Here is a 21,826-nt window from a genome sequence, read left to right on the forward strand (position 1 = left end):
CAGGTACCCTTCCTTGTTGTTTCCTTACTTCCTTGCTTCACAGACTTACCATCGGTTTGAGGTGACCTCAAAATATCTCAGACCTATCTCAGGACTATTCATTGATAATTCTGTCACGCTCAATACTGATATTTGCGATATCTCGAGGTTGCGTCACCTCGGCATCCCACCATGGACACATTACTGTAAGCTTGCCTTTCCCGCTTGACGATCTCATGTCCTGAGAGTTCAAATGATGTGTTTTGTATGCTTTCTGCTTAACAGCGCTAGCAAAGAAAAAAAAATGAACAAGCCATGTACCCTGTCCAGTCTTGAGAGGCTGAAGATGGATATGAACTGACATCATATAGCACCGCTGAGATTGTGGCCAACTCCCCACGATTCCGTCGCAAATCCTCAATCTTTGTCGATGCAATTCATGACTTGCCGGAAAAGGCCGATTTGGCCCCGGCCCAGCTGTACAGCACTGAGTCTGGCCGACTCTTCCATTCGGGCCGCATTGTGATTATCACCGTCGGCTTGCCTGCCAGAGGCAAAACGTATGATATACTCTCTACGATGAGATTAGTATTGCTCAGCGAGCTAATTTCAAATCCATGACAGACATATCTCAGTAGCTTTGGCACGATACCTGCGATGGTATGCTTTACTCCTGTGATTTGGGCATTTATAGAGATATGCTAATATATTGGTAACTAGGCTCGGTGTCAAAACCAGAATCTTCCACCTGGGCGACTATCGTCGTGCCACAATCCCATTTGGCGAGGACATGCCAGACGATTATTTCTATGTCAATGGTAGGCATGGTATCCCGATCTACCTGAACGACCATATTGACATTTATGTTTAGCGACTGCCAAGTCTGTTCTTCTACGTCAAAAGATTGTGAGAAAATGTCGAGAAGATATCTATCACTTTTTGAATCATGAAAATGGTCAAATAGCGATATATGATGCCGTCAACCCGCTAGCCTCAGGACGGCGCTCGCTGGCTAAGGAGTTTGCAAAGCACGATATCGAGGTCAGTCAGAATTGATCGTTTGAACGATTGATAATAGACTGATTACTCATTCTTCTTTCTATCAGACCCTGTTCATTGAGTCTTGGTGTGACGACGAACGAATCATTGAAGAGAATGTTCGCAGAGTCAAGATATCCTCCCCTGATGTGAGTCTCATGCATACCTTCGCATTGAACGGAAACTCTGACACTCATGGCTAGTACGTCTCATGGAAATCAGAAGATGCCGTGAAACATTACTTGAACCGTATCTATTCTCGCATCCCCCAATTCCAGACCATGGAGGAAAAGGACTTGAACTATATCAAGGTACGTGCGATAACCTTTGTCCCGTTGCCATTACTCACCCAATACAGATGATCAACGCTGGCGAGAGGTTGATTGTTAACAATCGGAGCTTTGGTTACCTCTCTAACCGTATAGTCTTCTATCTTCTAAATCTCCACATCAAATCGAGACGCACATACTTTGCCCGGGTAGGTCATCTACTGCCCGCATTGCTACACTTCAAAGCCTAACATTTTATCTAGGCTGGTGTTTCGCTAGACGCAGATTCATACAAAGCCGATGCTTCATTGTCAGAACAGGGAGAAGACTACGCCAAGAAAATGACGGCGCGTCTACTAGCTCACCGGGAAGAAGAAAAGCAAGCAATGATTGAACGAGGAGAAACTGGCTATGAATCAAGACCCTTGAAAGTTTGGACTTCCACACGGCGCAGGACAGTGGAAACCGCGAAATACTTCCATGAAAACGGATATAAGATCCGGCAGCGGTCTCAATTGAGCCAACTGCACCCTGGTGTTTGTGAGAAGATGTCTGAGGATCGCATCCGAGAAGAGTTTGGTGACGAGGTTGCTAAGCACGAACTTGATCCCTATCATCATCGTTATCCCCGGGCAGAGGTAAGCTTTGCCCCGGCCTCTCAAAATGTGTTTTTGCTCACCTTTTGCACTAGTCATACCATGACTTGGCTGTTCGTCTCGAGCCAATTATCCTTGAATTGGAGAGAGAGCAAACCGATTTGCTCATCATTGCACACGAGAGTGTTTTGAGGGTTTTGTATGGCTATCTCATGGCCTGCAACGCCGCGGACATTCCGTTCCTTGAGTTCCCTCGCGATGAAATCATTGAGGTAAATTGGACTTTGTGTTGGATTAATATCTATGGTTGATTAACACTATTCCAGATCGTTCCCGAGAGCTACCAGAACGAGGCACAGCGGATCCATATCCCGGACCTCCCCGAAGAGATTATCCCGGCCTCTCCAGAGGACTTGAAGATCCCAGTGCCTCCGAGCGGGGTGGTATCACCGACGCAAGGGCTTGGTAGCCCAGAAGGTCAAGCAACTCCACAGAGTGGTCATCGAACGCCCAGCGGAATCCGAACACCGCGTGAGCGGGAGCGGATCTCACAACAGCATGTTGAAGATGTGGTCTAGGTAAAAGTCCACACTAAATTCACTTCGCCCGGGAAGACCACCCATATGTTGCTCTCGCATTCTTCCAGCCACACTTCGAATCAAGCCCCCTTTTTCGTCTTAGTTGCGTTGATAGCATCAATACAATCCATCGTATTTAACCGCCATGTAAAGTTGAGACAAAAACAATGTTATCTCCTTGTTGAAGTTCATATGTCTCTTCGCCTTCGAGTTCCCAATCGGCATCATTGATGAGGACGAGAATGCCTGGTCGCCTATCGAGATCATTAATATTGAATAAAACCCCAAAGCTACGTTGACATACACATTGTCCTCCATGATGAACATGTCTATTCTCTGATCCTTCATGAGGTTGTCGACAAGGTATTTAAGCAGGTATGAGATGTTTGGCCTGCTGCCATCCTCTAAACGAGCAGGTAAAACGACCTTATGCTTGCGCTCATTCCCGAATAGCAATTCCAAGCCGCCACTATTGAAATCAATTATCAGCAGAGGTTGATCAAATTGAAGGAAAGATTTGACGTACGTAAACTCGACGGTGATAGGGACGGGGAATTCTCCCTGGGCCACATTTGAAGTATCAGCCATGGCGTTGCAGACTAAGGGAAATCCAGAGCATATAGCAGTTATCTCTCTCTCTCTCTTATTGGCAACGCATGGAAAGTTCACAAGTCGAGTCTGTTGAAGATGGAGGGGCTAGGCGGAGACAGAACTTCTTATCGATAAGCTCCAATCTTCCCGCAATTTCTTTGCGGCTTTTTTCTCCAATTCCCAGTACAGCAACACAGACAGACAGAAGGGTTCACAAGCCCTCATAATCCTCCATGGTTGCCGTCGAAACAGACTACATTAGCGTGGGGGGAAACCGGCACCCTGGTGCTGCGGATTGGGATGTGCAGACAGGTGTGCTCGCCTTCGGAGCGGACAACAATGTCGCCTTATGGGATCCTCTAGTAGGTTCATTGAGAAGTACTGCACATTGATAACAAGGAAAAGCTGACACTTAGAGTCAAGGACAAAACTGATCGTGGTATCTATGCCCTGCTTGTTGGTCATACCGATAAAGTCAGCGCCGTTCGATTTTATACATGCCCCGCCTCAGGAACGAGGTTTATCGTCACCGGCTCCGTCGACCGCACAATACGGGTATGGCAAAAGGACAATGCCGATTCCCACAACTATGTCCTTGTGTCTACCCTTGAGGGCCACACGGGCTCGGTGAATGCGATTGCCGTCGCCGATGGCACGGACGTCATCGCATCTGGAGCGGCTGATGGGACAGTTCGGACCTGGAGAATAAACGCACAGAACGAATTGAAGTGTGAGCTACTTGAAACGATCACAATGACACCACGATTCTTCCCGCTATCTCTGTCATTGCAGGGGCTTGAAGGGGACTCGGATAAGCCATTGGTATTGGCCGTTGCAGGTACAACGACCAAGGTCCAGATCTACGTCTCGGAAACCTCCATCGGGAAGCCAGAGTTCAAACGCCAGGCTGTACTTGCGGGACACGAAGCATGGGTCAAGGCTCTTTCGTTCACCCAGGATAAGCAGAGCAACGGTGATATCCTGTTAGCGTCTGCAAGTCAAGACAGATACATCCGTCTTTGGCGACTACGTCGGGGCGAAGCAAGTGCCCCTGCTCCGATAGATGATACGGATCCTCTGCTTGGAGGAATGGAACCCACGCTATCGAACAAAGCCCATGCATTCGAGGCTGCAGGCTCGAAATACTCCATTACTTTTGAAGCTCTTCTCTTCGGACATGAAGATTGGATCTATACTATTTCATGGAATCCTGATTCAAAGCGGCAGCAGCTTCTCTCGGCTTCCGCTGATAATACGATCACAATTTGGGAGCAAGACCAAGCATCAGGCGTTTGGATGTCCACAGAGAGAATGGGAGAGATCAGCGTCCAAAAAGGATCTACCACGGCGACTGGTAGCGCAGGTGGCTTCTGGATCGGGCTCTGGTCACCGGACGGAAAGCAGGTGGTGAGTCTTGGCCGGACAGGTAGTTGGAGAGTCTGGCGACATGATTCCGATTCGGATCTTTGGGTACAGAGGTTCGGTATTTCGGGCCATGTACGCTCAGCGAACGGTGTGCAATGGGAGCCCACTGGAGGCTACCTGCTTTCAACCAGTTCAGACCAGACTACCCGGCTTCATGCAAAGTGGGTGAAGGGAAATACAGGTTCATGGCATGAGTTTTCTCGCCCTCAGATCCACGGGTACGATTTGAACTGTGTTGACACACTGGGTCCCTCACAATTTGTGTCTGGCGCAGAGGAGAAACTTCTGCGTGTGTTCAATGAGCCCAAGCCAATTGCCCAGTTGCTCGAGAGACTTACTGGGTTCAAACAATCGAATGATGAGGACCTTCCAGACACTGCTGAAATCCCGGTGCTGGGTCTCTCGAATAAGGCACTTGGGGATGAGGCGCCAGTGGAAGAGGACGAGCAAAATGCCCCAACTGAAGTGCCAACCGCTTCTGCCTTGCTGGATACCAACCACCCGCCACTAGAGGATCAGTTGTCTCGTTACACATTGTGGCCGGAGCATGAGAAGCTGTATGGCCATGGCTATGAGATCTCAGCAGTGGCAGTAAGCCATGACCGTAAGCTCATTGCTACAGCCTGCAAGGCCAGCTCGATCGACCATGCGGTCATTCGCCTCTATGATACCTCGGACTGGCATGAGATCAAACCTTCTCTCACCGCGCACTCGTTGACCATCACGGACCTTTCATTCTCGAGTGACGATCGCTATCTTCTCAGTGTTGGACGAGATCGCCAATGGGCGGTCTTCCAGCGGAGCGATGCAGACCCAACTACCTTCACAAACCTCAGCTTAAACCCCAAGGGTCACTCTCGAATGATTCTAGGTGCAGCCTGGGCCCCAGCTACAACAGATTACGTCTTTGCCACGGCAGGACGTGATAAATCCGTGAAGATCTGGCAGAAGTCCGAAGAGACTTTCGTCTGCAAAACGACAGTGGCCTTGGCGTCGGCGGTCTCAGCAATTGCCTTCTTGCACGCAACATACAAAGGCACATATATTATTGCTGTCGGCGAGGACAACGGTGTCATCTCTATCCACCGGATTGCTGCTGACACTCTCGAAGCACAGCACATAGTGACCATTGACAAAGTGGCCTCGCCCTCGAAGACAATTACTCAATTATCATGGCGACCAGTGCTGGCTGCAGAGGCAGATACTAGGGATCAGTTCGAATTGGCGGTGGCAAGTGAGGACACATCCACACGGATATACGCTATCTCGAACATGATCTCATGATTTGTACAAAACTCATGGTTTTACCTGAACAGCATCCCTTTATGAGTCATGATGGTTGAGATGTCTTTTCAATGTCTTTGTAGATGTGTTTTCCGGTAGTCTTTACATGTCTTTTGAGATGCCTATAAGATATCTACTTGGAAAACCAGCTGTAAACTCACGCACAGCTCCTATAAAACGGCTTTCCAAAATCTATATTTATGAGGGAAACGAATAGACATCATACAGTGCAATTAATTAAGTGACTGATTGTAATAAGAAGAAGAAAAAGAAACCCCATAGCCCGGCAATCTACTCCCGCTTGCCTTCATCTTTGGGTTCTTCACAGGGGCCCTGGGTGGACTAGAGAAAATATCTAGAGAGAGATTAAAAAGCATATAAAAAGGCATATGAGACGAGATCTAGAAAGACATCTGGAAAGACAAAACAAAAGCAATATTGGCCCTTTATGAGTTATGATGGTTGAAAACTCCCAAGTGTTGAATATATTCCCCCTATAGATGCAGATGCCAACCCATAAACCCCCGTGCATGCCTTGTGGTTGAACCCAATTGCTGTTGAACGGCACATTATATATCTCCTGACATCAGTGATCGCATGCAAAAATAGATTAAAAAGAAAAAAAGCATTACATCCCTTTCCGCATTATTTTCTCAGTCGTGTTTTTCCAGTCCGTAACCTCCAATACCCTCAAGGGACTGGTAGGTCTTGGCCTGATTACCACGACCATTCCGGGGACCTCTGGCCTTCATATCCTCCTTGAGCCACTTGAGAACTAGCTCTCCAAGGCGACTATTCTCCGAAGTCCACTCAGGGACTTCTTCATGGAAGGACTCCACACTACCCAACGCCTTGACCTTGCCCAAGTGCATGTGGGCCAAATGGGTAGGCCACTGGGCAAGATTATCCAAGATATGGGTAGCATAAACAATAGTGCAGGCACGGGTCTCAGTCTCCCGCTTTAGGAAAGCCAGGAAATTGCTCCTGGACAAGAGGTCCAAGTCGACAGTGATCTCGTCGAGGAGCAGGACCTGCCAGGGCCGCAGCAAGCCCATGGCCAGCTGCACGCGACGGCGTTCTCCGTCTGAGACGGCATGCATGCGCCAGCGCAGATCGACATCGAGGATATCGATCAGCTCGTCCCGGCGCTCTGGGTAGGCATTTCCGCCGACGGAGGCGAGCAGCGTCGGCACATCGATGTCTGTGCGGACGATGCTGTTCAATACCCACTCGACTCCTAGGTAGGTCACGCCGTCTAGGGTGTCCTTGAAGGGGTCCTTGCCACCGATGGCGATGGTGTTATTGGGTGCAAGGCGCTTCCCTGATAGGAGGCGGAGGAGAGTGGTCTTCCCCGCTCCATTTGCTGTGCGTTTGGGTTAGTCTTTCAGATCAGTCTCAAGTGGGGATGTATAGGACTCACCGCCGATCAGTAGAGTGCGACTTCCAGGTGGTAGGCTCATGCTAACGTTCTCCAGGCCACTAGAGCCATCTTGGAACTTGTATGAGAGGTTTTGTACCTCAATGGATGGAGTGGGATTGATATACGCCATGACGAATGTGGGAGAAAGGACAACACTGAGAGGACGGGGGATTTGATTAAACCAAAAGAAAGAAGATAAAATGAGTCAGACAATGCTTTTAATTCAAAATTATCTAGACTGGTATGATGCTAGCGCCCATTGTAACCTCGATGAGATGATCTCCCCCGGGGCCCGGGTCATGGATGAGGTAACCCGCGCGATAACCCGTGGACCCGTCACCGATAACAACTTTTTTTCTCTCCCCCCCGCGTCGCAATGAGCATCGCGGTATGCTCTCGGCTCTCCGATCTATTTGGTACGGTCAAAGAATCATGAATCCACTCATAGCTGTCGTCGGTGCCACAGGCACAGGCAAGTCAAAGGTAATGGCTCCAAGCACCGCACTTCCTCCGGACACAATAACTGATAGCTGTAGACAGCTTGCAGTGGACTTGGCCTCTCGATTCAATGGTGAAATCATCAATGGCGACGCCATGCAGATGTACCGCGGGTTACCCATCATAACGAACCAGATCCCGATTGAGGAACGGAATGGCATCCCTCACCACCTCCTCAGTTGCATCGACCTAGACGCAGAGGCATGGCGCGTAGGGTTGTTCAAGCGCGAAGCCCTGCGAATTATTGAAGATATCCGCGCCCGTGGCAAGGTCCCTATCCTTGTTGGTGGCACCCACTATTATACCCAAGCAGTGTTGTTCAAAGAACAGCTCGTGGGCGAGGGAGTGGACGACGAAAGCGAGCGGGAACAGCTCACGGAGTTCAGCTCAACCTCGAAGAAATGGCCGATTCTAGATTCGTCGCCCGAAGTTCTCTTAGAGAAGCTGCGCGAAGTGGATCCTGTCATGGCTGCGCGATGGCATCCGAGAGATGGACGGAAAATCCGGCGGTCCTTGGAAATCTATTTCCAGACAGGGCGGCGGGCCTCGGATATTTATAAAGAGCAGTTCTCTCAAAAAAGAAAGGCAATGGACCAGGAGGAAGGGTTGCTGCGGTTCGAGAATACCTTGGTCTTCTGGGTACATGCCGAAAAGGAGGTCCTCAATGCGCGGCTGGATGCGCGTGTCGATGACATGGTCAAGCAGGGCTTGATGACTGAGGCGGAGAAGATGTCAGACTACTTGCAAGAAAAAGCCTCGCAGGGGATTGAAGTTGACCAGACACGGGGAGTCTGGGTGTCCATTGGATTCAAGGAATTGGCACCATACTTCAAGGCTATCCGGGACGGGGAAGCAAGCGAGAAAGAGATCGAAGATCTCAAACGAAACTCTCTTGAATTAATTCGGATTGCCACACGCCAGTACGGAACATCGCAAGTCAAATGGATCCGCAATAAACTCTGGAAAGCACTCACAGAAGCCGGAGAGACACGTCGTCTTTATCTTTTGGACAGTTCCAATGTCAGCGACTGGAGCAAGTGCATCGCTGGACCGTCAGAGGAGATTGTCCAACTGATGCAGCAAAACAAGCCGACTCCAGATCCCAAATCACTTTCTCAGTTGGCAGCAGCGGAGTTCGGCGCGAAGGAAGCCCAGGCCCAAAAGCGTGAACAGACAGACCCAATCGGGAGGTGTTATACTTGTGACGTCTGCCAGAAGACAATGGCGACGGAGGACCAGTGGCATATTCATCTGAATAGTCATCAGCATAAAAGGGGACTTAAGTCTGCGAGTAAGAGGACACAGCGAGATGAATATTTCCGAAAGAAGGAGTTGGAAGCGAAGGGGATCCAGGCCCCTGAAACCGAACCTGGGTCATGATCTATTGCACTGCATAGTCAAAGATTAAAGGTCATAGAAACATACCCCGTATTCTTCTATTATTTCAAACCGTCAAGGATTGTCTTCCGTATAAAAGGTGGTGCAGGTAGTCGCTAGATGCCTCCCCTGGCGAGGTTCCTCGGACAGCAAGTCGCCTCGACTGAGTAAGATCAATTGGGGGTTCTAGTTTTCTCTTTTCTGGTGGTCTTTGTGTTCTTTACATAGTCCGTGAAGGTTTTCAAAAAGCAACGGCCACTGAAAGATTTCATTTTGCAATGACACAAGCGATAAAGGTACATCATCATCATCACCACCACCTAGCATACATTAGACTTCCAATCATGAACTTGCAGAGGTCATGGTCGATCGCCAGGCCTTGAAAGCCGGCGAGAGTATATCGCCATGTCCTTGTTCCTCAACTTGATAGACCTCGATGACCGGAGACTTCTCCTTCTTCCGAATTCTCCACGTCCCCTCCCGATTGATAGTCTTCTTAAGCCCTGAAAGGTGTGTGTCAGTGCTGCTATAAGCCCACAAGAAGAACACTCACATTCCAAGAATGCACCAGTAAAATTGATGCAGACATTTCCATCCCAAGAACGCCGGCCGACACTCAACACTTTCCCGGGTATACTGGCTGTGTCCAGCTCCTCCAGGCTATGGCAAATGCCATTTTCATCACGGAATCCCACGATTATTTTAGGCACACCGAGCAGGAACGACTGTGCCCAAAACTTGAGCAATTTCCGCTCATACTTTATCATATCGCGTTCATTGCGGATCTGGGCTGATGTCTTCAGCTCAACCCAGTTAATGGGGCTTTCTTTTCGGGAAGGCTTGCTGTCCCAGACTAGAGAAGAAGTCGGCATTGGGTATAGTCACAAGGATCAACGGGAAACATACTGGCATCAACCTCTCCACCAAGAATCATGCGCACGTTACCTATCCCAGTGCGGACAACCGAACAATACTGTGCTGCGTTGTTGACGACTTCGTCCCCGCGGCCTTCAATCTCTTCACGGGTTGATTCATGCCATGTTTTCGAAAGTACAGCCAGTTTTTCGAATTTGTATCCTAGGATTGTTAGTATAAGCATATATTTCATGTCTTGTTTTACATACCCCAATACATCATGAGTTCCTGCGGTGCCATTCCAGGTGGCGATCCTCGCTTGCGTTGGATCTCTTTCTGTTGGTTCTTGTACTCGTTGTTTTCTTCGATGAATCTAGAACAAGTTAGTACTTTGTGTAGTGATCTTGCTAACTGAATATACACACATAGTTCCCTATAATATAGATTAGATCATGGAAGTCAAACAGCCTTAAGATTGATATCGTACCTGGAAAAGAGTTGCATTCATCTCGAAGCTAGAGATAGTTCGGGTTAGAGAGACAGCACTCTGTGTTGGTGATATACCAGGGCTACAAACCCATTCATATTATCAAAGGGAGTCGTTAGGATCTGTATGTAGCAGTCAGAATTTGGTTCAAAACTAGATGATAGTCCGCGCCAGACTTCGATTCAACGCACCTTGGTCATCATTCCTCTCCATGTGACGATGTCTACATCACACTTCTTCTCTGTTTCTTTCTCATAAGCAACAAGGGTATCAAGTAAAGCATCCAAGTGTTCATCTGCGGCATCATTGAGCTTCTGGAACGTCTCATAGCCCTTGTTCAGGTCTGCAGGGAGAGCCGGCGTGTAGTAGTAGGCCATGGACGAATCGCCCAGCGAAAAACGACGCTGTTCATCATAAGAGAAGCAAGCGATTTCCTAACTCCAGGTGAGCTATTCATTTCCATTTGTTTGACATGGCGCCGGGTCTTTGGCTTACCCTTGGTCTCCGGATAGAGGTATTTGCGCCGCCGAAGCGGTGCAGGGGTTGGATATTAAAAGCAAACCCGTTCATGATGAATTTGTCGCACTATTGGGTGATGGGCATGGTCGCATGAAGAAAAACGATTGCTTAGTCCTTGATGTAGATTGTCGCGACCTAGTTAGGTAGCTCGTATTGTCGTCAGGGACGCCCGTGATGGCGTGGTATTATTGTAATATCGCCGGAAACAGAGGGCAATATAGAATGAACAGACTTCAAACAGCAGAAATTGCAGATTTCGTGTAAAAGCGAAGCTGATCCAGCTATAAAGCAACCATAAGGTATTTCTGAAGGAGATGACGGAGATGCCATGTTCTCCAGGGCTTTGGCCGGATTGCCGCGTCCCCACCAAATCTCAACCAACTCCCCGCGAACGTTCTTGCACTGCGCACTCTGCTTGATAGCGTCCTCGATTCTACTTTTCTTTGGCTTTTATGATCAGCGCTTTCTTTTAGTCGACAATGTCATCCAGAATTGATAAGGTCATCGCCCGCCAGCGAGAAAAGTGAGAATCCCTCCCGGACCTCAAAAGATCCCATTCTGACTGTCTGTTGTTGTCTAGGATTGCTGATGGCGCCTACTACGAAGCTCACCAGCAACTACGTGTTATTGCTGTCCGGTATATTAAGCAATCCAACTACGATGCTGCGGCGGAAATCTTGGCTGGTGGCGCGAAGGAGCTATTGAAAGCTGGTGCTCAGCAGGGTGCATCGGCCAGTGGTGGAGACTTGGCCATTATGTTGGTGCTGGAGGTATACAACAAAGCGGAATGGGAGATAGCAGGTGGTAATGATGAGGCAGAGGGTCGGGCTAGGAAGAGTGAGTCTCAAATATCATTTACTACTGGGTGTTTACTGCAGCGTGGTGCTTCAGGCTGCCCCGGTAGCTACCACAGACCTAGATTGCTAACGTATATATTTTTATCAGAGCGCCTGATCGAGCTGCTGCGCGAATTCCCCTCCGATGAACCTACACGAAAGAGGTTCATCCAAGAAATGGTTGGATGGAGTGCCAAGTTTGGACCACTCGAACGAGGAGATCCGGATTTACATCATGCTGTTGGCTCAGTATACGCCGAAGGTGAGTGATCTCGGAGCGCAAATGTTTGATGCATTCTAATCTAGTGCCTCAGATAACGAGCCATATGATGCCGAGAAACATCTCATCCTAGGAACCTCCGAATCAGCCGAAACCCTTGCAAAGCTCGAGTACGAGTGGTACACCAACGATGAGCCGCACACTGCAGCGATCTATGCGTCACGCGCAGTCTTCCCATACCTCCTCACCGGAAATATCCGCAGCGCGAACAAAGCCCTGCTTGTTTTCACTTCACGGCTTTCAGCGGCCAACCCTCAGCTCGGTGTGCAGGATGTTAGCAGTGCCAGCTCCGACGCCCGGGTGTTCCCTGCACTTCCTTTGATGAACTTCATCACCATGCTGCTGTTGGCCATCCAGCGCGGAAGCGCCGATCTATTCCGACAGCTCACTGGACACTATGCGGCACAGATTCGAGAAGTTGGTATCTGGGACGATGCTCTGGCTCAGATTGGCGAGCAATACTTTGCCATCAAGATCCCCCGGCAAGGAAACCCACTGATGGATATGATGAACGGTATGTTGTTTGGAGGAGGTCAGAACAAGACAGGAGCATCACAATCCAGAGCCAAGAAGGTTGAGGCACCGCCGTCGAGCATGGAGCTCGATTAAGGGAGACTGGATGCGTCGGTCCTTTGAAGCAGGCCTTTGCAGAAAACATGGATATCCAACTGATAGTGTAATGAGATCAAGATGCATGCAGCAAGCGCAGCCCTATCTAGTTAGAAATAGAGTCCTTCTCAGGCTCAAACATCCAATTATCATCATCCAATGATGCTGCCTTTCTGCGTAGGCTTTCGTGCACCATATTTAGAATCTCTGTTTTCGGATCAGTATATGATCATAGGAACGACTGGCAGACTCGTAACTTACCATCAGGTTCACCGTTCGATTGTCTGGTCCGGTGCCGGACCATCATCTCCACAAGAGCCGCCTCGAACTCTATACCACGCATTAGCAGACTATACTTCAACAACACCATATCACAAACATACTCTCTTTGTCCCGCCCAGTGAGGTCCGAAGAATCAAATCCTCCATCCTCCGGCGCAAGTTCAGCCAACTCCTCCCCATCCTCTCCAACTAGAGCCTGCGGCAATGTCGGAATCTCAAGCTTGTAGCTGCCATTCTTGTCCCGAACCACAATATCTTTGGTCTCCACAGACTTGAATGGTCGAGTATGTGGCCCTGAGTCGGAGGATGTAGACTTCAGTCGGTGCGAAGGGCGATTGGAAAGGCCGTTGTGGTTTTGAGGAACAGCACCATTGGGTGGACCTGCGGAAGCAGGTCGGCGGCTGAGATTCCCATGGAAGAGGTTGCGGCGGACAGAGTTCTGGTTCATAATTTCAGATGTTTGCATAACTGTATGCACCACGGTCTGTGTTTTCTGTTGTGTTTGGCCGGAGGTTCTGAGGATGCGTTGAGCCGTGCGCGTCTCTGAGAGGAAGCGTGGATGTCTCGAGGGGCGGGTCGATCCCAGCTATGGGTATCAGGGTGTGTGGAATGGAGGGAGCGGTGTCATTTCCCAGCTTCTAGGTATTAAAAATAATTGTTGTTGGGGGAAGAGAGGAAGAATGGCGCGGAATGAAGTAGATGAGAAAAAAAAAACCAGATCACGACAACGCCAGCATTGGAATGAACTACAAGCGCAGCAGTCAGCATGTTGTTTTATCAATTGACTACTCTATACTCACGTTAAGCTTCTTATAAAGATTATAGGAGACTAAATCATAAAATAACAGCTTCAATGCCTCAATACCTCCACTCACTGTGAAAGTGCACAGGCCAGCTGATAAGCCGTTATCTTTTCCCACGCGTGCTTCTGTCGCGCCTCCCCTTCACTGCCCTTCTTCACTTTGAAATCACCAAATTACTCACAATGGTTCAAGCTGAGTCCTCTTCAACTGCTTCTCGCAATGGTGCCAGAGCAAATACTGCTGGTGCCGCTGTGGACTATGAGCTCCCCTGGTAGGGTTTCCTTTCACGAGAATATTAGGTAGAGCTAACCTTTCCTCAATAGGGTCGAGAAATATCGCCCAATTTTCCTCGATGATATTGTCGGCAACACTGAAACAGTGGAACGGTTAAAGATCATTGCCAAAGATGGTAATATGCCACACGTTATCATCTCCGGCATGCCGGGTATTGGAAAGACCACTTCAGTACTATGTCTGGCACGGCAATTGCTGGGAGATGCATACAAGGAAGCCGTTCTGGAGTTGAATGCGAGTGACGAGAGAGGTTAGTTTTGGCATAATCGGTTTCATGACTTTGATCGATATTGATGATGGTCTAGGTATTGATGTGGTGCGGAACCGGATCAAAGGTTTTGCCCAAAAGAAGGTTACCCTGCCCCAGGGACGCCATAAATTGGTCATCCTTGATGAAGCCGATAGGTTTGTTTCTGCCAGAGTCTCGCTTTTGGTCATTGGACTCACATATCACCGCAGCATGACCGCCGGTGCCCAACAAGCCCTGCGACGTACTATGGAAATCTATTCCTCCACCACACGATTTGCCTTTGCCTGCAACCAGTCAAACAAGATCATCGAACCACTTCAATCCCGTTGCGCCATTCTCCGGTATGCCCGGTTGACAGATGCTCAGGTTGTGAAACGGCTGATGCAGATTTGCGAGGCGGAGAAGGTCCAGCACTCTGAGGATGGCATTGCTGCACTTGTTTTCAGTGCAGAGGGTGACATGCGTCAGGCTATCAACAACCTGCAGAGTACTTGGTCCGGTTTCGGTTTTGTCAGCGGAGACAATGTCTTCCGAGTAGTCGACAGCCCGCACCCGGTCAAAGTCCAGGCCATGATCAAGGCTTGCTGGGAAGGCAAGGTGGATGTGGCACTGGAGGGGTTGAACGAGCTATGGTATGTTACAAATCTGTTTGATTCAACTGCAGGAGGTCCTAATCATTTTGTATCCACAGGACGCTGGGTTATTCTGCGCATGATATCATCAGTACCATGTTCCGAGTCACCAAGACCATTCCCACATTGTCTGAACATTCCAAGTTGGAGTTTATCCGGGAGATTGGATTCACGCATATGCGTATCCTAGACGGCGTGCAGTCACTGCTTCAACTGAGCGGCTGTGTGGCGAAGCTTTGCAAAATTAACATGAAACCCGATCTGTTCGAGCCTCCCAAGGCTTGAGACTCAAGAGTGCTTGTCTTGTTGCATATTCCCACGGCGTTTGTGATTTATATGACTCTGGAGGCAGATATCCCACCAAGCTGCATAATGAGTTATGTCTACCATATTTATTCCAAATTCAGTTCAGTCAACTGCGATACACGTCGTTCAGTCTGCGAGTGAACCCAACTTCATTTTCTACCCATACATCCCAGATGGTTCAATTGGATTCGTCGAGATGACTTTTCCAGAGCCTCTCAATAACTGTAGCAGCCCCCAGTACCTTCTCTTCGTGGAGTCTTTTCCCGATGATCTGCAGATTCACTGGACATCCATCCGCTTGTTTGGCATCGAAAATATTCCAATTCCACTCGTCGAGCCTGTTTCTCGGGATATAAGGCTCCGATGGCAACACATCCACCTCAGCCCTCACTCTATCCACTGGGAACGTCAAAGCCGGGTAGTCCAACAAATTCCAAATCTTAGTATAGCCAACCCAACGGAATTTCCGATGAGGCACAGTCGTATGCGGCAAGGTAGGACTCAGCAGAACATCGACAGCCCGACCCGACGGAGATCGCACCGCGTTCCATTTGTCCAGATATTTCTTCTGCACTGCAGTTTTCCGCTTGTTCAGCTGCCAATACTCATAAACCGATATAGCCTTGCCGCGGTTAACCAGCCCTTCAACATGAGGAATAAACGGCTCGCCGGCAGCGGCTACATCCCGACGAATATCCTCACCCCCATCGACCGTGTAGAGGAGATCCATAATCTCAATGCACTCCGCATGATCAAATGTATCCCAGACCATAACTTCGTGGCCATGTGCTTTAAGTACTGCTGAGAGTTCTAGCAGGGCACGCGCAATAGGCGGGTGGACCTTTACTACACCGTCATCCAGGATCAAGCCGATTACCATAGGTCGGACTTGAGGTTCTTGGAATGCAGTGTCATTCCAGGGAAGAGGAGCGCACCGCGGATCAACATCCCACGGCTGGCTGTTCGCTATCAGACGGCTCATGTGGCAGATAGACGAGAGATCCCGGGCCATCGGGCCGATTGAAGACGGGACATGTTCTTGACCCTCAGTGGAGACGGGTACGCCCTGGTAAGGAAGTCGGGCGCTCTGCTTTCGGGAATCATCGACACATATTAAAAAAATGGAAAAGAAAGGACAGTTTGTTCATGGCGGTTGGTACTTACGCTTGGTTTGAATCCGTACAAGCCCACTGTAGCCTGTGGGATCCTTACACTTCCGCCAATATCAGTCCCAAATCCGAATAGTGATCCATGCAATGCCAGCAAAGCGCCTTCGCCGCCAGTTGACCCACCCGGTGAAAAAATAGGATTGCGAGGGTTAGTCGTCAGTCCCCAGAGAGGATTCTCGGTTTCGGCCCACTGGAGGTAGAGTCAATATCCGAATCAGATACTGCCAGTGACAACCTCGGACGAACCATGATACTCTGTGGGATATTTGTCTTCGCAATGACGATGGCACCCATGTTCTTCAGGATCTGCACAAGCACTGCGTCTTCCTGGGCCGGGGCGAAGGATCTACCCACATATCCCAGGGTCGTGTCGACGCCTTTGACGTTAAATTGGTCTTTCACCGTGATTGGAATTCCATGCAGGGGACCTCTGAGCTTTCCAGTTTCTGCAAATTCGGCGTCTAGCTGCTTTGCCTGTCCTAGGGCATCTTCAAAAAGAACCTCGGTCAGGCTATTTGTCTACCCATGCCAGATTCTATAAGCGACTTGGCCAAGGGTGCAAATGGAAAGGAAGGAAGATGTGGGACACGTACTAATTGATGTGCTAGCACAGCCCTACCGATGGCATTAGTATAGGGCCTGTTCCAACCCCGATAGAAGACATACCGTTGGATATATGCCTTGATCACCTGTTCTACCTGGAACTCTCCTTTCGCCATGCATTCCAGCAGAGAGGTGACATTGTCAATGTCTGTAATCGTTTGAAACAATGGATCTTCTAGTCGAGTACGCTCCTCGGCATTCTGTACTCGCGGCAGACGTTGAGCTACATCGGCTAAGTACGGTGTGATGAGTTGGTCTCTGATGGCCCGTTTTTGGGAGACAATCTCCTCCCAGGTCTGACTGCCCATTTTACTTTGAATTGCACTTGTATGAGCCCTGTTGGAGGTCAAGACTAGCCTAATATAGTCAGCTCGGACTGTAGTCCGAGGGCCACTCTTATCAAGCGGGGACGTGGCATACTCTCGTCAAATGTCATTTTTGGAGTAATTTCGTTTTTTCTTTATCTAACCGAGATTTGCCGTTCCCCCCAGATAATTTGGAGTCTTTGGAGTCCTTGATCATTTTGAATCTGTAAACGGCGGAGTGAACTACTGTAACTGTATCCGGTTGGTTTTTCCTTTTTAGGTTTAGCGCCTCAATACTTCACATACAGCCTCGGTCCAGGGGTTATTGGGATATCTTGTTGATGTCCTCTCTCTAACCATGACATCTTTGATTTCGAGGGTCTTTGTGGCGTGAAACCTCGTCTATTAGAAGGCTGAAATTCTTGCCTGGCTTCGTTTACAGTGTGGGACATATACAGACCCTGTTACTAAGTATCTTCCCACTCCCTATTTTCCCACCAAAACTGACCAACTTTGAACCCTATTCTCTCAATAAATTTATATTGTAACATATTTTTATTTTTATTTTATCATTATTTATCATTACAAACCTAATGTAATATATCACAAATTATATCAGTAAGTATTTTGGATAGAGAGTTGTCAATTTTCAAAGTGAGACAAAATATTTTAATCGCGAGTTTAGTAGCCACTATATATAATGGGGATTCATCTTGACATTTGGATTTTAATCAGTTACCACTCAATAGCTATATATATTAGACCATTCGGAAAGGGATATTTTGCTAATCTGATAATAAACCTTTAGTAGAAATTATCTAAAAAATCATTACAATATTGAGAGAATAGGGTTCAAAGTTGGTCAGTTTTGGTGGGAAAATAGGGAGTGGGAAGATACTTTATAACGCCTACAGTAGTATTCGAAATCAGTTATACCTCCACACTCTTACGACTTTGGTTCCCGGAAAATAAATCCAGCGGCCGTGAGTCCTGATAGGACAGACATTTCGAGGCTCCACTCCGAAGACCGCTTTCTGGTTTGGTAGGTACCTAGGTATGTAGGTACTTTTCATAATACCATGTTATAACGGCGGGGGCGTATTTTACACGAAAGTGCTATTACCTGATGCGCCCTCCAAAACCCTTGCGGCGTGGATCAGAAACCCAGCAATGTCACTTACTGTATATCAGAATTCGGTCGTGTTCGTCTGTCATATAATCGAAGAATGGACAGCCCCCGGTGGCGCACCGGTAGAACATCGACCGCGGAATTCTGGCTTCCCCACCATCCGCACCTCTATAAAGGAGTGTGGCCCATTGTAATGGAGGTGTCCTGGATTTTGGTTATTGAGACATCGCTGATAGAACGTGAGAAAATAACAACGGACGCACCTCCCAATTTATGTATAACAGCAATTAATCCGGACGAGGATACAACCCATTTATGTATTGTAGTGGGGGATTTGCGTGCAGGCCAGGATGTACAACGCCTGGTTTATTAGGCATCACATCGTCCTGATGGGAATAGTATCATCCTCTGTATGAACAGACAATTCAACTACCCAAGCAATTTTTTGGTTCATCAGTTCATCAGTTCTTCGGTTTCATTATATTATTTCAACGGCATGATCATTCAACCGGCCCTCTACGGTCCTCTGCAGGACAGTGTGGGTGTGTTATCCGCTCCGCAGCTCCCGTCTGCTTGCCAGACAGCCATCGCGCATCTCCCACTTCAGTGTGTTGGTTTATCCTCAATATGGTCATCCGGCGATGGTGTGTTGTACTCCGCTCCCTGTCACAACATTCCAAGTTCATGCAGCACCTGAGATAATAGAGTAGTGGAGATATCCCATGGAGACCACCCACCCTATTGGTATCCACAGTTCAGCTACGCACAAGCACTTCGCCTGAGAGGGGGAAGAAAACAAGAATGGGTCAACTTGTATTTCTCGGGATGAATCTCCTCCACCGCCAGCACATGTAGATCCCCGTCGACTATATCCACAGTGCCTCGATGGTTGGTTACCGTGTTCCTGGTCGCTCGGGTGGCTGAGCTGTGCCCCATTCATTCATTGCCTTTGGAGTTCTTTCGTGTTATGATGTATTACGATCATACTAACCCACGTATCAAGCAAATCTTGCTCCAATTGTGCAAGTGCAGAAGCCACCGTGCATTGTGGGTTATTTCCTGAGATTTGATTCGCGTTGACCATTTAGTCTCGGAGAACATGTAGCATTCAACCGAGCAGGTACAGACGGTCGGTTTGATCCCTGCACAGATACTTATTGACCATGCGGCCCGTTATCCTAAACCTCAGATCCCCCAATTTTCACAATCACGAACGGACAAAGATGGTCTGGTTCCCACTTCAAGTCGACAAGGCTAAGCCCACATGGGGCTTCGACATCGTCGGTTTACTGGCGGTCATCGGAGGAGCGTCAATCGAAAAATTTGCGTATGTTATAACCGCATCTTTCGTTGGCAGCATTCCTCGGCTCCTGCCTGCCCCCGAGACGATGCTCAACATCAACCGACCGACCCGACTACCTTCCCTTGAAACAGCGACCGTTTTTGGCATTTATTCCGGAAGGAAAAAAGACGGCCTCGGCTTTTTTGGCAATGCAATGCATGGCGTCGACTCCCTGAAGCCGTATCAGTTCCAGGCTTATAGGATATCCCACAAGAAAGACCCTGCTGTAGCCGCAGTCGAGTCACTTCTGTCTGTTAATGGAAGAGAAGCAAGAAATCTAGAGTTGGCAATTTCGGCCAACGTCCCTCTATGCAACTTCAACCCGCTGGACTGTGTAACACTGGTCTCGGTCCTGATAACAATCGCGCTATTCGTCTATGCAGGCATAGAGCACGACGCTGTTGCTCTGCTTGGCCTGGGCACTATGTGCATATCAACCAGCACAGCCTGCCTATCAGCCGGATGGTATCCAAGAATGAAGATCAGCGGGTCAAAAGAGCCTGGCGACGTGATAATCCGCACGCTGGATGGAGCAATCGTCTGTGTCGCTTGTACTGAAGCGGTCGCACAGGAACTATACTTCTCTACCCCCTTCTGCGACTACGTCTACCAGGGTGTGAAACACAAATCTTTTCTCTTGATCAGCACGGTGTGTCTGATGGCATCGATTATCTTCTTCAGTAACTGCACCTGGAAGATTCAAATCGCCGTCGGGCTCGCGTATATCGTTCTCAATCTCGCTTATTTTGTCCTGTCGCTCGCCGATGTCCATCCATCCAGAATCTGGGACATGGAGAGCCGATACGAGGTAACAAGGCTTGAAAATAAGTTGAACGACCACCACATCCAACCTCTGTGTGATGCTATCCGCGTGACGCACGAGGTTGACTGGATTAAGGAAGGCGAATTACTACCGGCGACGTCGGGATATGAAGGGTGGTTGCAAGAGGCCAAGGAGAACCGTCACAATCCGGATTACGGCTTTGAGGAATCTTTTTATCGAAGGAAGAAAAAAGATGAGGAGATCTTAGAGTATTTGAGGAATGACCGCTCTGCCTCTACCATGTCTAATGCGAAGAAAATTATGGCGGATATGACGAGTCGACTGTGGTGAATAACCACATACAAGTATAAAATTTTAGGTCTGAGCAAGTCACATCAAATCGCTAGGACCTGTTGGAACAGCCTAGCAAGCAATCAGAAAATCATCTCGGGAATTGATCTGGTCATAACCAACGTAGACCAGATCCCAGGCGTCTTTAATTCAGAATTATCTATTGAAAATTGGGCTTTCTATGTAACTACCGACGTTTGGCCCTGGAGATGCACCATATACCACATGTGCATCACTCTCGCATGTATAAAAATTGAATACAGAAGCGACTTTTATACTGTTATTTACGAAATACTGCCAAGAACGAGAGTCAGGGGTAGAGTAACAATAATAGGGATAATGCATCTCGAAATAGGGTTGGAGAAAGAATTTTAGTGTGCAAGTGGTGAACTGATTTCAATCTTCCCTGTAACCGCTCTTTTGGTACTTGCGGCCACAATGAAGGCAGCGAGGCGGATTTCGAAGTGCAGGAAGTCTCATTTGAGGACTGGCAAATGCCAAGGCTGAACCGGTCCATTCCTAGAATAAATGGCTGGCAAAACGAGTTGAGAAGTTAGGTGGGAGACTTTTGTGCGGCAGCCGACACCAGGGGCGCCTGAAGATAAAATGATGGTGGAAGGAAAAGTGTTGGCCTCAGAAAAGTAGTGAGATGAGCCTCTATCGTATCGCACAACGATTGGCTGGACATGGATGTGGGTCTCTGGAGAAATCATTCTAACTGAGGGTTGGCATGGCAGTGCCCAGGTGAGAGATCACAGTCAGATAATCCCGGAGAGGTCAACTTGCTAGGTGGGAAAACTCGAACGCTTCGATTGCCCAGCTCAATCTTCCACCGCACCCATCGTAGTTGACCCCGTGAAGCTCCTTTCTCAATACTTAAAAGTTGTCCGGCGTACAAGCATGCATTCTTCAAAAAGTTATAGATAGCTAGCGAAAGGCCTTCTTCCCAATTAGCAT

General features: G+C 48.5%; 11 protein-coding genes across 11 annotated transcripts; 6 read left to right on the top strand and 5 right to left on the bottom strand.

The window, feature by feature from the left end:
• Window positions 1–171: 171 nt before the first annotated feature.
• N7489_007961 (bifunctional fructose-2,6-bisphosphate 2-phosphatase/6-phosphofructo-2-kinase) lies at window positions 172–2,460 on the top strand (the record flags this gene model as incomplete). Its single annotated transcript, XM_056713711.1, has 11 exons — window positions 172–185; window positions 351–539; window positions 604–639; window positions 700–797; window positions 851–1,020; window positions 1,086–1,166; window positions 1,221–1,328; window positions 1,376–1,495; window positions 1,550–1,924; window positions 1,978–2,154; window positions 2,209–2,460. The coding sequence occupies 11 exons, from the start codon at window positions 172–174 to the stop codon at window positions 2,458–2,460; spliced, it is 1,620 nt and encodes a 539-aa protein (XP_056567426.1).
• A 136-nt stretch (window positions 2,461–2,596) lies between these two features.
• Window positions 2,597–3,048, bottom strand: N7489_007962 (ubiquitin-related modifier 1; the record flags this gene model as incomplete). The annotated part of the gene is made up of 3 exons (XM_056713712.1): window positions 2,597–2,714; window positions 2,765–2,929; window positions 2,987–3,048. The coding sequence occupies 3 exons, from the start codon at window positions 3,046–3,048 to the stop codon at window positions 2,597–2,599; spliced, it is 345 nt and encodes a 114-aa protein (XP_056567427.1).
• Window positions 3,049–3,284: 236 nt separating this feature from the next.
• On the top strand, window positions 3,285–5,760 carry N7489_007963 (Elongator subunit ELP2; the record flags this gene model as incomplete). The annotated part of the gene is made up of 2 exons (XM_056713713.1): window positions 3,285–3,413; window positions 3,475–5,760. 2 exons carry the CDS (start codon window positions 3,285–3,287, stop codon window positions 5,758–5,760), a joined length of 2,415 nt encoding a protein of 804 aa, XP_056567428.1.
• Window positions 5,761–6,413: 653 nt separating this feature from the next.
• On the bottom strand, window positions 6,414–7,310 carry N7489_007964 (putative ABC transporter; the record flags this gene model as incomplete). Its single annotated transcript, XM_056713714.1, has 2 exons — window positions 6,414–7,123; window positions 7,181–7,310. 2 exons carry the CDS (start codon window positions 7,308–7,310, stop codon window positions 6,414–6,416), a joined length of 840 nt encoding a protein of 279 aa, XP_056567429.1.
• Window positions 7,311–7,612: 302 nt separating this feature from the next.
• Window positions 7,613–9,058, top strand: N7489_007965 (tRNA dimethylallyltransferase; the record flags this gene model as incomplete). The annotated part of the gene is made up of 1 exon (XM_056713715.1): window positions 7,613–9,058. The coding sequence occupies one exon, from the start codon at window positions 7,613–7,615 to the stop codon at window positions 9,056–9,058; it is 1,446 nt and encodes a 481-aa protein (XP_056567430.1).
• A 339-nt stretch (window positions 9,059–9,397) lies between these two features.
• N7489_007966 (DXO/RAI1 family decapping nuclease) lies at window positions 9,398–10,967 on the bottom strand (the record flags this gene model as incomplete). The annotated part of the gene is made up of 9 exons (XM_056713716.1): window positions 9,398–9,558; window positions 9,609–9,908; window positions 9,962–10,132; window positions 10,180–10,283; window positions 10,336–10,343; window positions 10,398–10,425; window positions 10,488–10,519; window positions 10,589–10,831; window positions 10,893–10,967. The coding sequence occupies 9 exons, from the start codon at window positions 10,965–10,967 to the stop codon at window positions 9,398–9,400; spliced, it is 1,122 nt and encodes a 373-aa protein (XP_056567431.1).
• Window positions 10,968–11,395: 428 nt separating this feature from the next.
• On the top strand, window positions 11,396–12,641 carry N7489_007967 (protein GET4; the record flags this gene model as incomplete). The annotated part of the gene is made up of 4 exons (XM_056713717.1): window positions 11,396–11,439; window positions 11,497–11,753; window positions 11,862–12,014; window positions 12,067–12,641. The coding sequence occupies 4 exons, from the start codon at window positions 11,396–11,398 to the stop codon at window positions 12,639–12,641; spliced, it is 1,029 nt and encodes a 342-aa protein (XP_056567432.1).
• A 106-nt stretch (window positions 12,642–12,747) lies between these two features.
• N7489_007968 (uncharacterized protein) lies at window positions 12,748–13,388 on the bottom strand (the record flags this gene model as incomplete). Its single annotated transcript, XM_056713718.1, has 3 exons — window positions 12,748–12,848; window positions 12,903–12,971; window positions 13,025–13,388. 3 exons carry the CDS (start codon window positions 13,386–13,388, stop codon window positions 12,748–12,750), a joined length of 534 nt encoding a protein of 177 aa, XP_056567433.1.
• A 519-nt stretch (window positions 13,389–13,907) lies between these two features.
• On the top strand, window positions 13,908–15,186 carry N7489_007969 (replication factor C subunit 4; the record flags this gene model as incomplete). Its single annotated transcript, XM_056713719.1, has 5 exons — window positions 13,908–13,996; window positions 14,049–14,269; window positions 14,325–14,424; window positions 14,479–14,901; window positions 14,961–15,186. The coding sequence occupies 5 exons, from the start codon at window positions 13,908–13,910 to the stop codon at window positions 15,184–15,186; spliced, it is 1,059 nt and encodes a 352-aa protein (XP_056567434.1).
• A 199-nt stretch (window positions 15,187–15,385) lies between these two features.
• N7489_007970 (amidase) lies at window positions 15,386–17,287 on the bottom strand (the record flags this gene model as incomplete). Its single annotated transcript, XM_056713720.1, has 5 exons — window positions 15,386–16,294; window positions 16,372–16,566; window positions 16,623–16,895; window positions 16,970–16,991; window positions 17,043–17,287. 5 exons carry the CDS (start codon window positions 17,285–17,287, stop codon window positions 15,386–15,388), a joined length of 1,644 nt encoding a protein of 547 aa, XP_056567435.1.
• A 2,289-nt stretch (window positions 17,288–19,576) lies between these two features.
• Window positions 19,577–20,869, top strand: N7489_007971 (uncharacterized protein; the record flags this gene model as incomplete). The annotated part of the gene is made up of 1 exon (XM_056713721.1): window positions 19,577–20,869. One exon carries the CDS (start codon window positions 19,577–19,579, stop codon window positions 20,867–20,869), a length of 1,293 nt encoding a protein of 430 aa, XP_056567436.1.
• Between the last annotated feature and the right edge of the window lie 957 nt (window positions 20,870–21,826).

This window comes from Penicillium chrysogenum (assembly GCF_028827035.1).
Source record: "Penicillium chrysogenum strain IBT 35668 chromosome Unknown utg000004l_segment0_segment0, whole genome shotgun sequence".
NCBI classification, from domain to species: Eukaryota; Fungi; Ascomycota; class Eurotiomycetes; order Eurotiales; family Aspergillaceae; genus Penicillium; species Penicillium chrysogenum.